The sequence below is a fragment of the Talpa europaea genome (assembly GCF_964194135.1).
Source record: "Talpa europaea genome assembly, chromosome: 15".
NCBI lineage: Eukaryota > Metazoa > Chordata > Mammalia > Eulipotyphla > Talpidae > Talpa > Talpa europaea.
The window spans coordinates 1,384,343-1,401,572 of NC_140083.1; the positions used below are offsets into that span (position 1 = coordinate 1,384,343).

At 63.5% G+C, this 17,230-nt stretch overlaps 1 protein-coding gene across 1 annotated transcript in view; it reads right to left on the reverse strand.

The window, feature by feature from the left end:
- Positions 1-7,805: 7,805 nt before the first annotated feature.
- Positions 7,806-17,230, reverse strand: part of ATXN10 (ataxin 10) — a gene marked incomplete at its 5' end in the record, with an annotated part of 47,570 nt that continues 38,145 nt past the window's right edge. The window contains 3 exons of the mRNA XM_084255556.1: positions 7,806-8,050; positions 8,417-8,604; positions 13,234-13,297. Of these exons, the coding sequence (XP_084111682.1) occupies positions 8,045-8,050; positions 8,417-8,604; positions 13,234-13,297 (258 nt within the window). The 3' untranslated portion in view covers positions 7,806-8,044. The remainder of the gene's footprint in view (positions 8,051-8,416; positions 8,605-13,233; positions 13,298-17,230) is intronic.

Sequence of the window (17,230 nt, forward strand, 5' to 3'; positions counted from 1 at the left end):
CAAGTCACCCCAATTACAGCATTATCAATCGCCGCATCGCGCCGTAACCCAACCCAATGAAACTGGAGAAAGTGCCAGCTGGGCCGGGCCGGGTGGAATCAGCCCTTGGCGGAGGCTGCCTTCCTGGCAGCGGCCTCCCGGGTCAGGCCAAGCCACAAGCCCTGTGTGGTCCAGGCGTGCGGAGGTGCGGCCCGTCACAGTCATGGAAACTCGGGCCCACCGGGCCAAGGCGCTCCTGCCCGGGAGGCCGGGCCAGGGCCCGGGCAGGAGGGCTGCCTGGAGGAGGCGGGGGGCCGGCCGCTGCAGGTCAACACCCACACGACGTCCACCCCGAGGGCGCGTGGCAACGGCTGCCCTCGCCGACCTCGCCGCCTCGACTGCGCCGGGGCCACCGTCCCCGTTTCACGGATGACGAAACCCCAGGGCCGGCCCTGCCCGAGGCCTCCCGGCGGGTAAGTGGCCTCCGGGTCCTACCTGGCTCCGCCTCGCCGCTGCACGCGCTCTGCCTCCCGCCGAGCAGACCCACACGCGGAGGGCGGCCCGTGGGGGCTCGGCGCCTGCTCTAAGGCCCAGCCCGGCCCGCCGCGCCCCTGCAGGGAAGCCCACGGTGGGCCGAGCCCCGTCCTGTACCCTGGCGGCCGCCCGGCCTGGAGGGAGGCAGCGCAGCGGCCCACCCACGAGCCGGTAGCTCCCCATGCTCTTAATCAGTAAGATATGTTTCTGGAATAAAAACCGCATCAGCATTTTTATTTTCAAGTTCAGACAAGGTTTTTTTTTTTTCTTCTCGATTTTCCTTCTTATGGGCGAGGCTAATCTGCCCTGACTGACAGGGCCGGGCCCGCAGCGGCCCCTCCCGCCCGTCAGGTGTCAGCAGGGCCGCGGCCACGATGACCCACCAGAGGGCTTCGAAGTGGTCCTGGACCTGAGGCCGGGCCGGTCCCGGCCTGCGTCTGGCGGGTGCGGATGGACGGGCGGAGGGAGGACTTGGTGCGGACACCCCGCCCCGCCGAGGTCCGTTCGGGGGCGCAGGGAGCCGGGGTCTGGGCAGGAAGGGGGAGGCCGGCCGGAGCAGAGGCGAACGGGGAGCAGGAAGGGGGAGCGGGGCGGGGCCAGGTGCGTGGGGAGCCCCAGCACCCGGGAGGGGACAGGGAAACCTCCCTGCAGGGCGGGAGGGCTCTCCATGGTGACAGGGTAAACACTGCTGCTTCCTCTTCCCCCTTCTTGGTACTTTTCCGAGCACGTTCAAATTAAAAGTCTCTGTCCCACGGAGAAACGGGGGCCGGGGCCGGGCGGGACAATGGAGCAGCCGCTACCCCGAGCCCGCCGGAGGCCCTGGCCAGCGGGGACCGCGAGGCCGGGCCGGGGAGGCCGGGGCAGGGGGGGCCAGAGCCAGGGCGGAGGGGGAGACACACCAAGAAAACAAAATGAAAAATACTAAAATTTCGCAAACACCCCAAGATTCAAAGTTCCCGCCCTGGAGCTGGGCTTGTATTTCATATAGGGGGCGCGGGGGAGGGGCGAGTCCCACGCAGGGATCCCCAAGGGGCAGTTCCTCAAGGTGGGGCCTGCCGCACCCAGGAAGCCCAGGGCATTCCGGAGCCCGCCGGCCTCCCGCGCGGCCGCGCGTGCCCCCTGGTGGGCGCCGGGGGTACTGCCACCGCGCCGGGGCAGAAGTGGGGGGGCGTGCGTGCGTGTCCGCGTGTGTCTGCATGTGAGTGTGTGCGTGTGTGTGCATGTGCGTGCGTGTGTATGTGTGCGCGTGTGTGCATGTGCGTGCGCGTGTGTGCATGTGCGTGCGCACAGGCAAGCTGGCCACTGGGGCCAGCGCTCAGGGGCAACGAGCCCAGGGGTGAGCCGCTTCCATGTCACAGGGGGAGGCCGCGGGGCGGGCAGCTCCGGCTGCGGTCGGCACCGAGACAGGGAGCGGCCAGGGCCACGGTGGGCAGCGGGGCAGGCGGCCCCGGGGACATGAGCCAGGGGCCTCCCCCACTCCCTGTGTCCTTCTCGATCATGCCTGTTTCTTCTCCCAGCCTCAGGGCGCTGGCGTTCCCCGCGCACGCCCTGGCCAGGGGCAGCCGCTGCGTCCAGCGAGCCCGGGGTCTGCTTAGCGGCCTTCCCGGAGTCAGTCGCTTGGTGACCCTGCCAGAGCCAGCTTTGGGGTGCGCTCTGGGGTGCGCTGGGGCCTCTCTCGCTTGCCCACTTTCTATTCCAGCGACTTCAGCTTTTCTTGGCGTGTCCCCCCACCCCCCAGCACCCGGCGCTTGCTCTCCGTCTGCCGCCCCGTCAGGGAGACTCAGATCCTTAAATTTAAATCTCCCTTTTCTACCAAGTTCTAGACTCGCCTTGAGCACGGCTCGAACCGCATTTCAAGCATTATCGCGTACGCGAACATGCCTTACAACTTCTCCTCTGACCCACGAGTTATTTGTAAATTTTAAGACATTTCTAAACAGTTAGCGACTTCTCGGGTATTTTGTTACAGATTTTAATTTAATTCTGTTACGGTCAGAGTTAGACGTGTACGTGAAATCACACACATCCCATCTGATTTGAAGCGCAAAAATTTCGCACCAGGATAAAACCCTGGGTGTGGACAGGGGCCGCGAGGCCGAGGAGGAAGCGGGTCACGGGGACGCGGGCGCCCGGCCGCTGCGCCTTGAAGCTACTGAAATTGTCAGGGATGATGTGCTAGTTCCGTTTTGAGGTGCTGGGCCTACTAGCCGCTGCAGTTTAGACTATGTGCAGCTATAAAGAGTTAAGATGAAGAAGTTTAGACCTCAGCTCTGCATGCGGGCAGAGTTTTCCCAAAGTCCTGTTACCGGGAGGCGACGTGGGAGACTGAGCTGGAGGAGGGCTGGGGGGTGAGCCCCGCAGGCAGCCTCCTCCAGGAAGCCTTCCCTGAGCGCCTCTGCTCCCGGGACAGCCCGCGGAGCCGCTTCTTGGCTTACCGGCCTGCCCTGCCCTCCCGGCGGCCCCACCCCGATCTCACCTGCAGCGCGGCCTTGGCTGTGTCCTCCCGCGGCTGGGCCACGCCAGCCAAGACCCACAGGCAGAGGCCCCTCCTTCCCCGGCCTGGAGCCTGAGGTCTGAGCAAGGGGCCGCCTTAGCAGCCCCATGTGTCCTCGTCCCCTCTCCAAGGCGGTCGGTCAGCCCGCGGGCTGGTGCGCCTGGGCGCAGGGTCCCCAGTCACGCTCCGTGAGGAACCTCAAACTCGGAGGCGGCCGCCGTTTCTGCCCCCCTGGAGTGAGGGCCGGCCCAGCCCACACCCTGGCCCCTGGGATCCACTCGCGCGGTGGCGGGCTGGTCCTGGCTGAGCTGCTTCCTCGGTCCCCCTGTGCGACCTGCTGCCTCCCTGGCCTTCCTGCTGCCGCAGGCGAGCCCTCTGCCGGCCCTCAGGGCCTCCCCAGCAGCCTCTGCAGCCCATCAGGGCGACCTTGTTAAGAAACTTAAGAATCTCGCGCTTAGGCCGGGGCTGCTGTTTTCAAATGCTTTAGCTGTGAGCTTTCCGCGCCCAGACCTGCAGTCCCCGGAACGGACACCTGGGTGGGGGCAGCTACAGCCGTTCCCCGGCCCCCACGGTGTGGCCGATGCCTGCCCTGGCCCTCGCTCCCGCCTGTCTGGGCCCCCAGCGAGGCCCCAGGCCTCAGGGCGCGGCTCTGTCCTCAGGTGGACGCACCCGGCCCGTCTTGCTCCCAGCAGTGCTGGCGTGGCTCTGCCCGCGCCTGGGCGCTGCGCTTCCGGATGCCCTGCAGGCACGGGCTGTGCTTCCCGACCCCCGTGGCGGCCGAGCACACGGTCACAGAGCTCTGCAGGCCACCCGGGCGCGGTGCCGCGCTCGCCCCTCCGTCCGCCCAGACTCGCCATCTGTCCCGCCCAGGGTGGGGGTGACCGGAAGCTGCCCCTCGCCCGCCCCCCTCCCTGGGTCCTGGGGGGCTGCAGAGGCGCTCTCAGCAAGGCGCTCCCTGCTCCTGGCTTGCTGGGTTTTGTCGCCTCCGGATGTTCATCAGCTTTTTTGAGCGTGAGTTTTTGCTTTGCTAATGTGGGGACGCTCCTCAGCTGAGTTTACAAACAGGCCACGCGGACCGTGCGTCTCCGAAATGGCAGTGACGGGAGGTCAGGCCGGCCTGGCCCGTCTCGGTGACACAGCGGCCGAGTGCCTACGAGGCAGGCGGGGGCCGGGGGCGGGGTGGCGAATCTTTCTGCTCTCCCTGGGCTCTCCGGCCTCAGGAGTGCCCACCCGGTGCGCCCACTCCTGCCCCAGATGTCCTGTCCACCCTCAGCCCGGTGCCCCCTGCGTCAGCACCGTCAGGGCTGCGGGTGACGGCCACGGAGGCCAGCGGTGCAGAAGCCTGATGAACCCATTTCCCTCCACGAGGTCTGCCGCCCCGGGTTCCTGGGCGAGGGCGTCGGGTGTGGGCTTGGAACGCGCCTCTCCCCGCGGCCCACAGGGTCCGAAGACCTCGACCCCACACGGGGACCACGCGATCATTCCTGCCGGAGCTCTCCCACCTGGGCGCACACGGCCCCCAAGGCCTCAGGCGGAAGCCCTGTGCCCGCGCTCTCCCGGGCCCCGTGGCCGACTCAGCCCCTTCCCGCGGATTCTGCCTCCAGCGAGTTCCTCACACCCAAGCTGTTCTGTGTCCCGCAGCCGCAGGCTTGCCCACCCCGCCCAAGCGCTTCTCCCTCTTCAGTCCGTTCCCACGTGGCAGGCGGGCCTGAAGAGCCTCGCGTGGGTGTCCCCTCCTCTGCCCCAGCACGTGCGGCCAGGACACCGCCGGCTCCCCTGCACCCCGGTCAGCGCGCTCTGTCCGTGCTCCTGCTCCGTGCCCCGCGCCAGGCCCCGGGCCTGGGTCCTGGCTGACCCTCCATTGTAAGTGTCCGACTTACCACTCTGTCAGCACCGTGTGCGTCTTCCTCACAGCATCACCCCAGCCGCGGGGCTCTCGTTCCATCTCCTGGCTTGCTGGTGCCTTTTCTGGCATCCTCCTCAGGACACGAGCTCCACGGTAGAACTCGGGGTGCAGTTGCTGTGGGGCCGGGGGGCTGCAGAGGCTGAACTGTCTCAACACAGCCTGGCACACAGAACGCGGCCTGCAGGTGCCGTTTCCACCTGGGGGGCAGGAGACATGTCCGTCAGACGCCCTCGGGGGCCAGAGCTGAACAAGGGCCCCACAGGCCCGGTCACGGGACCCCAGCACTCGGAGCGCTCGCTTCCTCTCGTTCGTTGCGCTCCAGGCGGTGGCGGTGTTGGGCCCGTTTCGGAGGAAACTGAGGGCACAGAAGCCGCACGCGGTGGCCCAGGCACGGGCGGCCCGGCGTGGCCATGTAGGCTGGGGCTCGGCTGACGTCAGGAGCGTGAGGGAGGGAGGCAGTCACGTGTCCAGGAAAAAGAAACGCGTTTCGTGTTTCTGATTTAAGCCAGAGGAAACATCAGGCCCTTCGGAGTCCGTTCCGTGGGCACATCCGCCTCCGGTGAAAGTCTGCTGAGCGGGCGGGGACCACCATTCTGTTTACAGGAGAAGTTATTTTTAAAATTCACCTATTTTGTAGGCGGTCAGTCAGACGCACGGCGTCAACCGTCACCGAGGTCAGGTGTGACTTGAGAGAGCCGAAGGACACGTAAAGACGCGTGGGGAAGAAGAAAAGGCATCCGCATCCCGCATCCCGCATCCCACAAGCGCGAGGGGCAAGTCTGAGCTCCGGCCCCGGCCCCGGCCCCGGCCCCGGGCGTCAGGACCTTGGACAGCGCCCGCCAGGCGCGCGGAGACCTGGCCCCGGCAGGTCCTTGCTGGACTTCTCTGCCTTTTAGAATCCACCTTCACTCTACGCCTCTCCAGACAGGCCGCCTCCTCTGCATGCAGGTGTCAACGATGAGGAGATTCGTATGTTTGCAAAAGTTTCCCTCCTGCAAAGACTGGCGCTTCTGTCCCCTCACCTCTGTTCATTCAAGAATAGAAATTGAGGGGTAGTAGAAAGTCATTTAAATGATATGGAAGTCTCCGGTGTTACAGGAGAAGCGTATCAACCCCTCCGGAAGAGGGTGGACACCAGACACACTAGATGCTGCCCTGACTGAAAGCTTGCTATCCGATAGCCCCAAATACTTCAATTATTTCTCTATGCCCCATGTTGCAAAGTGAACGTATTTTACTAGTCCCCAAAGCCCTACAGTTAGATCTAGAAGTTACTGCACAAAAAAGTACCTTGTTGGTAGTTTCTGAACCCCGGCGAGGTGCACTGCCGTGCTACCTGTGCGTGAGCACGCGCCAGACACATCCCGACAGTGTGTCGTCAAGACTGTGCAAGTAAGTATTCTGACTCTTAACGCCCACTGTCAAAGCAACATTCTGCAAATATTTGGATTCAGTGTCAAGCAAGAAAGTGCCTTTCTCTGCTCTTGCAGAATGAAGAGGCTTCAAGATGGAGCTGCTTTGCCCCTTTGCTCTTGAAGGCGACAATAGACTCATAAAACTCGCTGTGATCTTGCGTCTCCACAGAGCCTGCAGGGCCCGGCTTCTTCTGAATGGCTGACTGGGAGGACAAGGAAGCTGTTGTGCCGGAGGGAATCACCCGAAGGCACCGGCAGCCACGACAAGGCCCCCAGCTCTTCTCCCAGGCCAGCCACACCCCTGTTCAGAACGCACAGCCCACCTCCCCGCAGGCACAGCCTCCCTCCTGTCAGGGTGTCCGCTGCAGGCTCACACCACCCGCTCCTGGGCCCCGGGGTGTGTGCACCCACCAAGGGGAGAGCAGGGTCTGTTGCAGACTTGTTGAAAGGAAGAAAGGGACCCCCCCATGCCCCCCCACCCCCCCAGGTCAAGCTTCTATTTAGAGAACCGGGTGTTAACTCTTTGTGCTCTAGGCAGAATGGCTTCTCTGTGTGTTTACAACCCCGCATAGCTCCTCTGCTGGTGGAGTTTCATTGGCAAGAGAAAAATGTTACTCGGTGACGCCTCCGTCACAGAGCACACAGGGAGCCAGCGGGGAAACTGCCCCCACTACCAGGCCAGGCCACGCGGGCGTGACCCCAGAGACTCACAGCGCTGTACTGCGGAGCGGCCCGCATTTCTGCAGGACTTCGGCGGTGTCTGTCTGCTTTGTTTAGGAGCTCAAGGTGCCCCATGCAAACCCCTCACTACTGGAGTTCGGTGAGGCGGTGGCCCAGGGCTGGGTGGCTCAGCATTCCCAGCACCCTCCCCACGAGAGGCTCTGCCCGTCCTGAACATCTGGATGCTTCCAAGGCTTCAGGACTCCTGCCACTGGCCCTGCCCCTGATGTGAGTGGGCGTGGAGAGAGAGAGGCGCCCGCAGACACACTGGTCACTCCCGCCCCAGAGCCCCGTGCGGTTCCGGGCCCCTCCAGCCGCACCGCACGCGGGGCCCAGCGCACAGAGCCGACCTCGGGGCACCCCTTCACAGGGCAGGAGGGAGGGGAGATGCGGGTCTGGAAGGAGAAGAGTTAACGGCCAGTCCCTCCCCAGCCCCAGCAGCATTCCAGAGGGAGGGCCCAGCCCCACACAGGCCCCGAAGGGGAGCTGCTGCTCTCAGCCTCTCTCCAATTAATTAACTGGAAGTGAGTCTTGTCAATGTTTGGGAAAGGCAGAAAGGGTGAAAAGAGACTTAGAATTAATCAGTGAGAAACCACTTCAGCGCCCGCCAGGGCTCAGAAAACCTGCCGAGAGAGGAAAATGAAAGGGAGAGGCAGGAACGGAGCCCGAGGTCTTCCCGAGCCGGGAGGCGCCCTCAGTGAGGCGAGTTTATTATTTGCCGCCACAGGTCAGCACAAGAAACCACTCAGGTGCACACGAGTCCTCAGGGACAAAGGCAAACCCGACGGCTACACTTTTAAAGCAAAAAACAAAAACGAAAAAGCCGGGACGCTCCTGTACGGGCACATTTAAGCTTCTACACGTGCGGTCATCTATCATCTAAGAGTTTCACATGTTCCCGAATCCGACTGGGGACTCTCCGGACACGGGCGACGTCACGTCCACAGAAGGACAAACTCCGCAGGCAGGAGGCGAAGATCCGGGTGTCTGGAGAGCTCACTCCTGAGGAGAAAAGGGAGGCGGGCTGCAGGTCTGACAGTCTCTCCGTGAGACTCGTCCACCAGAGAACAAGGACAGTCCAGGGGCCGGACGCCGGGAGACCTGCTCCCGCTCCCGCTCCTGCCTCGCCCCGCAGCCGCATCTGCTCCCTTTCGGGAGACCCTAACTCCGGCTAGAACCTTCTGGACCATGTGAAAACGATGGCCTTTTTATTCTCTCCCCTAGGAGGAGTTTGAAATTTTAACTCTTCGAAGGAAACGGCAGCGCAGAGGCCGGCCTTCTCCGCAGGCCGGACGGGCCCACCGCGTGTCACGGAAGCCGGCGTGACCGGGGCTGGGGCGCCCTGGGGACACGAGGCTCAGGACTCACCTGCGGAGGCTTGTCGCTGGTGGATCTCAGAATCAGCTTGTCACCCCTCTTCTCCACTTCAAACCCCATCTTTTTAAGCAGGGATGTGTCTGCCAGGCCCTGCTCCTCCATCTTGGCGATCAAGTCCTGGTTGCGGCTGTTGTCTTCCGTCAGGTTCCGGATGGCGTACACCACCCACTGGGTCAGAACTGGGCAGAGTGAAGGAATCTCCGGGCACAGCGTCCGCTCCAGCCCCTCCGCGGGCACCCCACCCAGCACCCGCTTTCTGGGGACTGTGCTCAGGATGGGCACCCAAGTGGGAGGAGCTGGAGATGCAGCACAGGCATGTGCACACATGTCTGCGTGTGAGCATGGGACACCCACGACAAGCGCACGCAGGCACGGTACCTACTTGTTGAAAGAAGGAACGAGAAGCAGGGACTCAGAACAGCCACCTCTGCTGTTGATGGACACGCACACACACACACGCACGCACTCATGCACACACATACACTCACTTTTCCAGTGAAGGGCCCACCCACCCTCCCTGCCACGAAAGGGATCAGGAGAAACAAAGTCCTCCCCACCAGCAGGTGTTTCCCACTGGGGCATTTCTCACACCAGAAATGGGTGTCTGGCCCCTAAGATATCAGCCTTTGGGTAGTCAGGACCCCTGAAGCTGACCTAGTCCCCCACCTATGGCGAGGCGGGTTCTCAGACTGTGTGAGCTCCAACCACATGACGGGGGGGGGGGCGCCTCCCACCCAGATGACCCCCCCCCGCCGCAGAGGAAACAGAGTGAGCCCCCCACAGACGCCCGCGCTGCGCTGAGCTTCAGAGAGAGCTCACGGGTCCCGTGGCTGCTGACGGGGGGGGGGGGGCGCCAGGCTGGTGCCCGGAACTGCCCGGGGACTCCCCGGTGAGGGGAGGACCAGCAGTGTCCTGGCACGGGAGGGCGGCGGCGGTGGCGGGGGAGACTCCAGGTGGGGCGACAGCGCGACCCGGAAAGCCCTTTCACGACAAGGAAGGATCCTGCTAAGGTGACAGGTCACCGCCGAGTCAGGTGAGCTAAGGCCGAACTGAAGGGAAGATGCCCCCGCCAGGAAAGGCGCCCACGCCCCGAGGCGGGTGGGGCTGGCCCCGGCCATGCTGAGTGGCCCGCTGGGGAGGCCGCTGGCTGAGGCGGTCTTACATTTTTAACAGCTGGGAAAATGCAGAATAGCACCTTGTGACACATGAAGATTATCTGAAATTTAAATTCCGTCTCCATAATAAAACTTGACTGGCGCCCAGCCCGGCCCGTTTTCTTGGACCCCCCGAGGCTGCTTCCAGGCTGAGCCGCGGCAGAGAAAATGCAGCCGCAGAGCCAAAAATATTTACTGGATTTAGATCTCTACACTCCGGGTCTGCCAACCTCGGCCATGGAAGGCACCAGCAAGTATCTGCTGAATGAATACATGAGCTTTTAAACGTTCTGGCACTGAAAACGTGACTTTATTTGAATAAAAACGAGTTAAATATGCTCAAAAGAGCTCACTGCTCTGCGGGGTCGGGGTCTGCACGCCACGCAGCTCGAGCGCGGAGGCGGCCACAGGCGTCTGCAGGGGACGCGGCTCCTGCCACTCACCACACCAGCACAGCGCGGGCCGCGCCTGCATCCTGCTCCAGGATATGGCCCTCAGGTTTATTTTTATACAAAAGGCCCACATACGGCCACAAACCCGTGGATGATGCGGCCGACTCCACAGAGCACTGCCCCGGGTGGGGGCAGGAGCACCCCCGAAAGAAGGCGTCTGGGGGCTGTCTGAGAGCGGGGCCGGGCACACCCGCTTCACGGGGTGAAAAGCTACGACAAGGTTCCCCAAAACAAAGGTGCTTAAGGAGCAGCTTTCCCATCTCAAATAGTCTCCTCAGACCATGCAGAAGCATCTGCACAGATTTTTCAGGGTGCAAAGAAGCTGTCCAGCTTCTAGACTGTTCTGGAAGCGCTTCCGGCGCCAAGGCCCGGAACACTGGCAAACGCGCCCTGCCCACCAGGCAGAGCACCGGCCTGGCGCCCTGCTTCCTGCTGAAGGGGCGATTCTCGCCTGGCGCCTAGTCACGGGTCAACCCTGCCAGGGCGCGGGCAGGGGGAGCAAAGCGGGAGGCAATTGCCAAAGCGTTGCCCCAGGACCCCGTGAGGTGCTCGCAGGTGCTCACAGCCGCAGGTGCTGGTGGCAAAGGCCCGACGCACTGGAACTAATTTTGTACGTTGCGTTTTCTGGGATCATTTTACCGACCGCTTAAAAGTGCAGCAGGGGAGACGCAGCCACAGTCGGGCACCCACGTCCAGACGGGTTCCAGGGCCAGCCCCAGCCCCACCACTGCTGACCGAAGCCGCACCTAAGGCCTGTGAGCCGCGGGGCCGCTCCCGGTCAGCTCCCAGCAGGGACAGGGCAGGGGTGTCTGCTGGACACCTGCTCAGGAGGGGCGCCCGGCGTGGTCTGTCCAGGCTGGCAGGGCCGCTGAGTAGATGCCAGGCAACGTCAGCTTTCACAGCCAGGCAGCACCCGGGTGAGAGGGAGGGCACCGCAGGCCTGGGGTCCAGGCGGCACTTCGCCTGGCCAAGGGCCGCCTTCCAGCTGCTGACTTAGGAGAGAGACCTCAGGCCGTCCGCTCTCTGTGCAAGCAGCCCAGGCAGCACCCACCCCCTCCGGCCTCGCGGGACAGGGAGCCAGCGCAGAACAGGCAGAGCAGGGAGGCTGTGAGGCATGGCTGGCCAGTGGGGGCCGGGGCACCTGTCTCCTCTGGGTGAAAATCCTTCTGCTTCCGGTTTCTGCCCTGGGGGGCGGGAGCTGCGGGGCGGGGGAAGCAGAGCACCAGCTGCCAGAGCGGCCCGAGCCAGGAAGGGGCCACTCTGGGGAAGCTGAGCCTCCAACTTTCGGGTTCAAGCCCTGGGAAGCCGTTGCCAGGATACCCTAAAAGCTACAGAAAACAGACCCTTCTTCCTCTTTCACTTTTGAATGGGTCTATTTAGATGCTGACTTGATCTGGGTGCAGGGGATGGGGTGCTGGGGACAGCGTGTTACCTACCTCTCCCTGGCCTGGGAGCACCAGAGCATTCCCCAGCCCCAGCCCCAGCCCCAAGCCCATCCGCAGCCCCACTCCCAGCTCCAGCCCCCAGCTCCACCCCGAGCCCCAGGCCCAGCCCCAGCCCCAGCCCCCTGCTCATGTGTGGTGGCCCTGCATCCTTCTCAGATGCATCAGGAGGTGCTGCAAGTCCTTCTTGCACAGGGAGCGCTCATCGGTCACGGCCACAAGGTCGTGTTTAAGAAATCGCTGCCTTCCCAAGAAAAAAGCTACAGTCTCCTAAGACTCCTTCCAAAGCCCCGTTTTACCCCTCACTCCGGGGCTGACTCACGGGCGCGAGCGGCTGTGAGTAGGGTGGGCTCGCCCTGCTCACCCTCGTGGGGAGCCCGGCCTGCCCGCCTGCCGCGAGGGCTCCCGGGCTCTCCCCCTGGGGACGCGCCCTCCCGGGCTATCGGTGTGAACAACCAGGCATCGAGTCCCGCTCCCGGCACCTCCCAGACCCCGGCCTGCACCCGCCCCCCCCCCCCGCAGGCCCCAGGGCAGACCCGCCCCGCCTCCCGGGCCATGAAGACAGCGCCCGCTTATTCCTATAAACCGGGTTTCTGCTCGCAGGTCGCAGGCACCACGGAGGCCGCCAGCACCAAGGGGAAAGAGGCGCAGGCGAGGGAGGAGGAAGAGGGGCAGGAAAAGGGGAAAACCGAGCTCAGGGCTCGGCTGGTCCCTGCCCGGCCCCTCCAATGAAAACAGCGTTAAAAAGGCCCACATCAAGGCCATCGGCAAACACAGATCAAAAAGAATGAAAGAAAAACATTTCCAATAAAGCTCAGCTGTTTCTGCTTGGAAACACCACCGAGGAGAAACCCGCTCCTGGCGGGCAGCTGGGACGCAGCGCGGCCGGCACCGGCCATCACGCGGCGGCCGCGGCCAGACACCAGCCCTGCGCCTCCTGGCCTCAGGCCGCGCCTGGGTGGAAAGGCCCACAGGAGACCAGTGCCCAGGGCCGCAGGGGGCCGGGGGAGGCGGGAGCCCACCAGGGACACGCATGTCGGCGTCACGCCCGCCTGACCACCTCGGCCTCTCGTGCAGCGCAAAGCCTCACGGCACGTCCGGCAAAGAAGGGCGGCGCCCAACCCCGGGGGTGGCAGCATGGCGAGCCGCTCACCAGCCCTCAGGAGCAGCAGAGACTTTGTGGGAGAAGCTGTCCTGTGCCGAGAGCAGGCACAGCCCCCGCAACTGACACCCCCACGCACCACGCGTCGTGCTCTCGGCGTCTGCGTCCTCAGCCCACCACTCAGCGCAGGCCCGGGCAGCCAGGCCAGGGCACTCGGCCGCCCCGGCTCACCTGGGGAGGTGACACCTCAGACCCGCGCGGGCATCGAGCAGGCGCCAGCAGACCACCTGCCAAGGGGCCAACCCACGTCAGGGCAAGGCCGCCCCTCAGCTTCAGAATCATTTCTGAAGGACACGAGGCCCCCCTCCCCCACTGAATGTGCCTCCTGCTCCCGGGGTCACGGGCGCCCGTGTCCGAGGTGGCGGAACCACTGTCACGTCACAGCGGCCCCGAGAGGCGCGGCCCAGGACTGCCAGGAGCGGTCACGGCCTGGGAAGGCGACGGCGGCACACACCGGGCCACGGGGAGGTCTCTGCCGGGGCTTCCCCCGAGCCGGCTGGGAGGGTCTGTCAGGGGAGCGGGGGCTGGAGACACGGCTCGGGGCAGCGCCTGCGGCCGCCCCCCACACCTCGCGGGGGAGGGGTCACGGGAAGGATACAGGGGTTGCTGTCGTCCACGCTGCAGCCGTCCAGGATCAAGGGGATGCCGTCCAGCTCGTTCACCTGGGGAGGAGCAGACAGATTTACGCGCGTGGCAGAGCCCGGTGGGGCGGAGACCGTGGGCGACTTGTTTTCCGTCTCCGCCTTGCTACTCACCGCTCAACCCAGAAACACTTAAAGACAGTGAAACAAGGAGGGCGCGCTCGCTGGTCACGTGATCGGGAGGGGTGGGGGGCTGCAGTGAGTGGGGGAGTCTCGGGCGACCGACGAGCAGGGCGGGGGCTCGAGGGTGAGTCTTCTGCGACCCTGTGGGGAGGGGCACGTATTTCTTCCATCCCCAAAACCGGCGAAGGGCCGGCGCGCGACGGAGGGCGCGGGGGGCACAGGGAGGACGCGGCCGGGGTGGTGGGGGGGCGGCCTCTGGCACACCCGGCTGCGGGGTTCTGGCTTCTGAACCCTGCATACATGTCAGAGGGCTCAAACACTAAATCTGTAAACTGTGTAACGGGAAGACAGACACGCGTTCATCTGACGACATGAAACGCCAACAAGAAACAGACCGCGGGACAGAGCAGCAGCGGCCCGTGCCTGCGCCCTGGGGGACGCTCGCGGCCAGAGGACCCTCGACGCCCCCCAGCGGGCAGGACACAGGGGCCGGTCCCCGACTCCAGGCTCTGCTCGTGTATTTGGCTGGAAGCAATGGGTGGACAGTGACTGTCACTGGATTCTCAGCACGGAAAAGCACCGAGGCAAAGAAGTGAATTTTACCTTCAAAGCTAAATTAGGAAGATGAGCGTGAAATCAATGACGTCATTTTCTCCTTGCAGAGGCCGTTCTCCCTGGCTGTGCCCTGAGCAGGTGAGGGCGACACAGCTGCGCCCCCAGAACAGCACCAGCTTCTCCAAGGGGGGTGCGGCTCGCCCATGAGGTTTGGGCATGTGAAGGGCCGGCCTGGGCCCTGCACAAGGTGGGGCCCCGGGGTCAGGGCAGCCCCGCAGCAGGACGCGGGCCAACCAAAGCCACGTTCCCAGCCGGGGATGCCCTACTGGGCTAGGGTCAGCGCTCATATCCTGGCGAGCGAGAAACAAAAGCCTTCGAGTGTGTTCGGCGCATGCAAACGCCTCCTCGCAGGGCTGGGAAAGCAGAACCCCCCAACGGTCCGAGGGCGCAGTCTCCCGGGGCACAGGAGAGGCCACGGCATGGCACGGGGAGGCACCAAGGGCGGATCCGGAGCCCTGAGTCGGGTCAGGCCGCGCCGTCCCACGGGAGCTCATCCAGCGTGCGCAATGCTCGGTCCAGTGCAGGCGAGGGCAGAGGCGCCACGACCCTTGGGCCAGCCCCGCAGACAAGACCGCGTGGACGCAATAGCTTCGGGAGGGTCAAGGCCAGGTTGGGGGGGGGGGTCACCCGGCTCCTGTGCGTGAACTGGGGGGGACAAGGAGACGACGCGTTTTCTTCTGTTCACACCTCATGAAACAAGGAAGTCGTCTGCTCTTCAGCCCAACACGTGGGGGGTGACCGGAGCCACAGCAAGTGGGTCAGCTGCTGCGAGGGGCTGCCGGCAGCCCCCAGGCACCCCTGCACGGGGACACGGGCTCCCCCAGGACAGACGCAGCGGACGGGGCTGACAGAGGGGCCTGCGCCCGCCCCAGCCACGGCCACGGGGGCTCTGCAGGCGTGTGGTTCCGCTCGAGCCACAAGGGGACCATGGGGAACGGGGCCCGCTAGCTGGCCCTCCCCGGCTGGCGCTGACAGCGCCTCCATCCCCGGGGCGCCTGGCGCTAGCGTCCTGCCCGTTTACGAGCCGGGCTGGTCTTTTTCATCGTGTCTTTAACGAACGGTGCTGGGAAGCCGGCGGCGCGGGGCCACCTCCCGGGCCCGTGCTCTGCCGAGGCGCGCTGGGGTCGCGGCTGTCCGCCTGCTTGTGCTTTTCCCCTTCTCCTATTCTCCTGACTTGAGAGGATATTCTGCTCCTCCTCTACTCTTCACTAACTACCTACCACCAGTTTTATTTGTAAGTGGTTGCTTTAGGGCGCAGCGAGTGCCTAATGACGGTGGTTTCTCAAGCAGCCGCAGACCGCGGCACCCGCGCGAGTCCGTTCCCGCTGCGCTCCACGCGGCGTCCGGAGGGTGGTGCGTACACATTTTCTTCTTATGGGTTGTTACGAAGCCCCAAATACAGCACAATTAAGCCTGCTTTTATTTTACATGAATTCAAAAGTGACGATAAAGGTGTTTTATTTTTCCCACACACGCACCCTCTCCTCTGATTTCTTGGTGCGAGTCCGGAGCGCCCAACGCCCCCCGCCGGCCGTCTCTGCCTCCACCCCTACCCATGCGGCCCCTCGGCCTTCTGACACACAGCTACTTCGGCTGACCACAAATTCTCTCTACTTTTGTCTTTTGGGAAATGTCCTTCTCATGCCCTCAGTGTTGACGGATATTTGGGCTGGATGCGTAACTCTAGGTTGATGGTTTTCCTTTGGCCCTTGAAGATGTCACTCGAGTTTGCCACGCCTCTGATGTCGGCCTCCGCCTGCATCTTTGTTTATCTAGACTGACGGCAAGAGTCGGTCATTTAAATTAACAACGGAGTAGAAAAGATTAACCAAAACCAAAAACTGGTTCTTTGTAAACATTAACAGAATGGAGAAATTCCAAGAAGACCGAGAAAAGCACAATCTACTTTAACAGAATAGAATGAAACAAGAGAAACAGCGTCAGAGAACATTGCTAGAATACTGATTTTGTGGAAAACAAATACAGGCCTACATGGGGTGGATATTTCTGACAAAAGAAGGAAATTTCCAAGGGGTCACAGCAGAAAACCGGAATGGAACAGTAACTGAAAGATGTAAATGCAGAAAACGACCAGGACTCACTGGCAAAAATAGCCAAAGGCCCAAACGGCTCTCGGGCTCTGAAGGTCCAGATAAGCTGTTGTGAGGCTGTCCCTGCACACCGGCAGGGAGGAGGAGACGCTTCCCAGCTGGCTTGAGAGGCCGCTGTACTTGGCTCCAAGCCAGGAGACAGCCACAGGCCCAGTTAACCCACCAACAGACACCGGCCCCCCCAGGCCAAAAAAAAAAAAGGAATATTAAATCATCAAACAAGTCACACAAATTCATCGTGCCCTCACTGAACACCGAGCAAGGACGCGAGGACGCACATCACCACGTGGACCGCCCCGGTGTTACAGACGGGGGACAATGGCCAGCCCCACCTTGCTTCTTACTTTTAAAAGAGAGAGAATTAAACTCGCAATAAGGACAACATACCAGCAGCGATCGTGACCAGAGGCCAGAAACACGTGAGGGCTGCGTCCCCGCCCGATGGCGAGACCTGGCTCAGCCAGACCCCAGGACTCCAGGCTGGGATCAGAGCGCGTGCGCTGGAGGCCCTCGCTCGGGGGACGCGGGGGGCGGGTATGGGAAGCGGGGGGACAGAAGCCACCGGCTGATCCCGGTGAAGGGAGGGTTGTATTGTTGGGGTTCATTTCAGGAGCAAAGGTTGGACCTTCTCGAGGCCAGCCCAGCCAGATAGAGAGGTCACTACCAGGACGTGAACCCCCCCCCCCACCAGCTGGGTTTGGTGGCCCGGACCAAGAGCAGCTGAGCGAGGACGTGGTGCTGGACTCGGAGAGGTGGGGGCAGGAGGGACGGTGCCCCGGATTCGCTCACACCAGGAGGGGAGAGTGTTTCCGAGAAACGCCACCCGGCAAAGCTGGCCGGGCCCTCGCCTGCCTCCTGGGGCGCCGAGCACCGCGGCAGGGATGGGCTCCGGCTGGGGCGGCTTCCAGAGACCGGCAGTGGCCGGCCGCCTCCCTGGGCTCCTGGGGGCCGGGGCTTTGACAGACCTGTGTGCCCATTAATTTAAGCCCCGGGGCATCATGACTTGGCGTTGGGCTTGGTGAACCAGAGATGCCGCCGGCCGGGCAGGTGAGGGTGCCCGGGCCCGCCATGCTCGGAGTCCTGGAGGAGAGCAGAGCAAGAAGCT